Source organism: Glycine max, chromosome 11 (assembly GCF_000004515.6).
Source record: "Glycine max cultivar Williams 82 chromosome 11, Glycine_max_v4.0, whole genome shotgun sequence".
In the NCBI taxonomy this organism is placed as follows: Eukaryota; Viridiplantae; Streptophyta; class Magnoliopsida; order Fabales; family Fabaceae; genus Glycine; species Glycine max.
In genome coordinates, this window is record NC_038247.2 from 35,351,861 (window position 1) to 35,355,721 (window position 3,861).

General features: G+C 36.1%; 1 protein-coding gene across 1 annotated transcript; it reads left to right on the forward strand.

Annotated features, from left to right (window-relative positions):
* Window positions 1–455: 455 nt before the first annotated feature.
* Window positions 456–3,137, forward strand: MYB173 (MYB transcription factor MYB173). Its single transcript, NM_001249103.3, has 6 exons — window positions 456–557; window positions 1,171–1,302; window positions 1,418–1,529; window positions 1,684–1,745; window positions 1,928–2,326; window positions 2,420–3,137. The coding sequence occupies exons 1-6, from the start codon at window positions 546–548 to the stop codon at window positions 2,564–2,566; spliced, it is 864 nt and encodes a 287-aa protein (NP_001236032.1). The 5' UTR covers window positions 456–545; the 3' UTR covers window positions 2,567–3,137.
* Window positions 3,138–3,861: the final 724 nt, after the last annotated feature.

The following is a 3,861-nucleotide window of genomic DNA, read 5'->3' on the forward strand; positions in this document are numbered from 1 at the left end:
TAGCAGTGGTATGTCTAGCTTATGAGTTATGAGCTATGAGCATCTTTCTATTTTGAAGAGAAGATTGGAATTTTTTTCTCTTTAGAGAAAGGCTTCTTCCTAGTGGTTGGATTTTTATCCATCAAGTTATTGATTGAGGAGGGGGTGATCACGCGATCTTGTAGATGATGGAGAGGGTTTGTTTTTGTGCTTTGTGATTCTGAGATGTAGTGGTTGGTGAAGTGAAGAATCAAAGGCAGAGTTTGTACGATAAATTTGACTTTTGGATCGAGGTGGGTCCATTTTTGTACACAATTTTGTTGTTTGATTCTGTTTCGAGCTCTCTAAGGGGAGAGAGAGGTGGGAGGAAGGTGGAACATGTGATTTTGCTTGTTTGTGTTGTACTTTTCGTATTTCGGAATTCGCATTCCAGAAAAGAGGAGCTTTAGTTCTTAGGTGTTGTGATCTGATTGTAAGGAGGGAAACAAAGTTGAGCAAGTTTGAAACTGTAAGAAGAGGAAGGAGAAGATCTTGATTCTTGACAAGAGATTGTTTCTTCTGCAGCTATGGCGATTCAAGTATGTATTCAATATATAAGTTTCTGCTATGTTTTCATTCGATATGAATTGTTTGATGATTGATATTTTTTTATACTTTACTCTCAATCTATAAAGGGTAGCTGAGATTGTGGTTCAATTTCAATGTTGATTGTATTCGTTTTGGGCGGGAGATGCATCGTACTATTTGTTAAAGAAAGGAGGAAAAGAGAGAGAGAGAGAACCATAATGGCGTTGGTTTTGCCTATTTCAAATGCCAAATATGTATAGATTTCACATTTCAGAAAAAGGGTTGAATTTACACTCCTAAAAAAAAGTTTGAATGCTTTCCTTTTGGGAAAGAGTTATTAGCAGAAGGGGACCTGCTTAAGGATTATGAATAAATAACACTTGTTCTTGTCTTTGCCAAAGGAGTTGTTTCACTGGTGTTTTCTTTTTCTTCTTCCTTCAAATATTTCTTGGGTGTTTTTGCTACTTGTCTTTTTGTGGAATGAAAAATTCGCCTGAAAATGTGTCTGATTCCTTAGTGGATAAATAATTTCTGGTCTGGTTGGACATTATATATGAAATTTTTTAGGCTCCCTTGATGATTATAATTAATTATATTTCTTTGCTCTTTTTGAATCGAATGTAGGATCAAAATGGATTTTTCAGATCACAGGGTGGTCCTCCAGAAGGAGGTGGTGTATCTTTGAGTTCTGGGCATTCTGTCACACATATTCAACTTAATGACCAGTTTTCTTGTGGGAATGACTATGCTCTGAAGGTTCTCACTAAATTCTTTAGTAGTATTATTGGCACTTGCATATTATAATTGTTCTCTTTTTCACTTGTTTGTGTCTTCTTTGTTTTAATCAATTTTATTTTCTCTTCTTCAATAGGTAAGGAAGCCGTATACTATCACTAAACAGAGAGAGCGATGGACAGATGAAGAACATAAGAAGTTCCTTGAAGCTTTAAAGCTGTATGGACGGGCTTGGCGACGTATTGAAGGTATTATTAATTAAGAACCTGCATATCTTAGGCAAGAATGCTATTAAAATTTCGAGCAAAGGAAATATGTGTGCGCGCGTGTTTACATGTATGAGTAATGAAGGAGTATGATTGTTTTTGGCCCAAGTTTTGAGACTCTTTATTTTCACTACAGAACATGTTGGCACAAAGACTGCTGTTCAGATTCGAAGTCATGCTCAGAAGTTTTTTTCTAAGGTTTACTGCTCTAATCTAATAATCATTCCCTGCCATATTTTTCTACTTACCATAAACCATACATCAGACTAAGTTAAAATTTTGATGACCCTATATCCAAAGTGCCACCTTCTTTGGGATTGAAGGGCTCATCTGATTGTTCTTGAATTCACTCTAATTACTTTGTCATAACCTCATGACAGGTTCTTCACGATCCTACTGGGAACAATACAAACACAGTGGAGTCAATTGAAATTCCTCCTCCAAGACCGAAACGAAAGCCGATGCATCCTTACCCTCGTAAACTAGTTGAGACCCCAAATAAGGAAATTTCGATCCCAGAACAACCTATGAAGTCTAATTCTCTGAAGTCGTCAGACTTTGATCAAGAAAACCAATCTCCAAAATCAGTATTATCAGGAGTTGGTTCAGACAGCCTTGGCTCCTCTGATTCAGACACACCAAATGGAAGTTTGTCGCCCATGTCATCCATTAGTGGCTTCCATACAAGCAGTTTTACACGTGCCAAACCCAAAACAACAACATCTGAGGAAGAAGCTGGGATGGACACTGATTCAACTCATGATGAGAAACCTCTTATGGTACTACTTCCTAATCCAATCCATTTTATTGATTGCAATATCTTGACAAAAATGATATATAATCTTATACTATTGTTTGATCTCAATGTCTAGAAATTCAAGCTTCCTCCAAATGGATGTGTTTCCATCAAAGAAGACAACACAGCAGAAGAATCTTCCGGTCGGACTTTCAAACTCTTTGGAATGACTCTATTTGTAACAGACACCTGCAAACCATCTCCAACAATCGAGGAATGCTAAAGATACCTCTAAACATTCGCGCGCAACGCCTTTCCTCCTCCATGGAGGATGGCAAATTGGAACTTGTTGGACACTCTAGAGCAAGTGAAACATCAGCAATATCCAAGCTAAAGGTGAGAGTGGAACCTGAAGCATGTGGGAAAGGGTTTGTGCCATATAAAAGATGCATATCTGTTGTGACAGCTGATGATAGAGAAGAGCAATGTATCCATCTTTCCTTGTAGCTTATACCCCACTGGATTTTTCCTTCAAAAAGTGTTCCCTTTGTCATGATGAGCTGTAATGGTTGTTTTGGTTGCTGCTGGATGTGAGTTGGTATGATATAGGAAGGAAAAAGGGGTGGCTGAAAATTTTGATATTTCCGTTGAATTGCACTGCACTGCACATTCTCCAGCTGTTCAAATCCGTAAACTTGCCTTTTCTATTTTTTTGACTTCCAAGTTTCAACACATTCTCCGCGGGTCCAAGCCGTGTCTGTGCGCGGCACTTAGGAGCTGTGTCCGTGCTTCCTAGTTTAACTGTGAATAACTGTGAATTATATCTAGTGCCTTTTTTTTAAAAAAAAAAAAAACTTTTTATGCTCCCTAAGAGTATGCAAAGTGTAAGTCACGTACTTGTGCAGTGCTTATTAACGTACTTGTTCATAGATTTTAATATTTACTACCATGATGGAAATTTTTCTAACGGGGCATATTCTGTGGATTCATTTCAGATGGGAAAGATCCATTGGCCTAACATATATTTTGGTGATAAAATGAATCGTAGGGCACCAGGGAATAATACAATAATATATCTGGAACAGAAATGCCATTTGTTTTAGGTATCCTTTGGCTAGAAACTAATCTTTCAATGTAATGAGATACATTATTGGAGGTACTTACTTTATTTAGCGAGATCTGTAGTATAGAATGTGTTGATAAGAGAATGTTGGTAACAATCTTCAATCCGGCCAAACGACGGAAAGGGGGCATTTTTTAAAAAAAATTATCAAATGAGATTAAAATTTAAATTAAGATCCAGAAAGAAATAAGTTTTAAGTTATTCTATAGACTCTTGAATTGAAAGTCATAATGACTTCAATTTTTACGATTTTTTTTTTCAATACGACTTTAAAGTTTTAAGGAATTTTTTTCTTTTTCTATTGAAATTGTAAAATATTTTATGGCTTCAATTTTTTTTAGAATAACTTTAATATTGCAAGGGTATTTTTTTTCAAAACGACTTTAAAATTAAGAGAATTTTCGAAGTATATATAATGCCATGTCCAATATTATATATAGGTTAAACAACAAACA

Coding starts and splice junctions, on each gene's coding strand:
- MYB173 (NM_001249103.3), top strand. Junction 1,530..1,683: donor GGCTTGGCGACGTATTGAAG/GTATTATTAATT, acceptor TTTTCACTACAG/AACATGTTGGCACAAAGACT. Junction 1,746..1,927: donor CTCAGAAGTTTTTTTCTAAG/GTTTACTGCTCT, acceptor ACCTCATGACAG/GTTCTTCACGATCCTACTGG.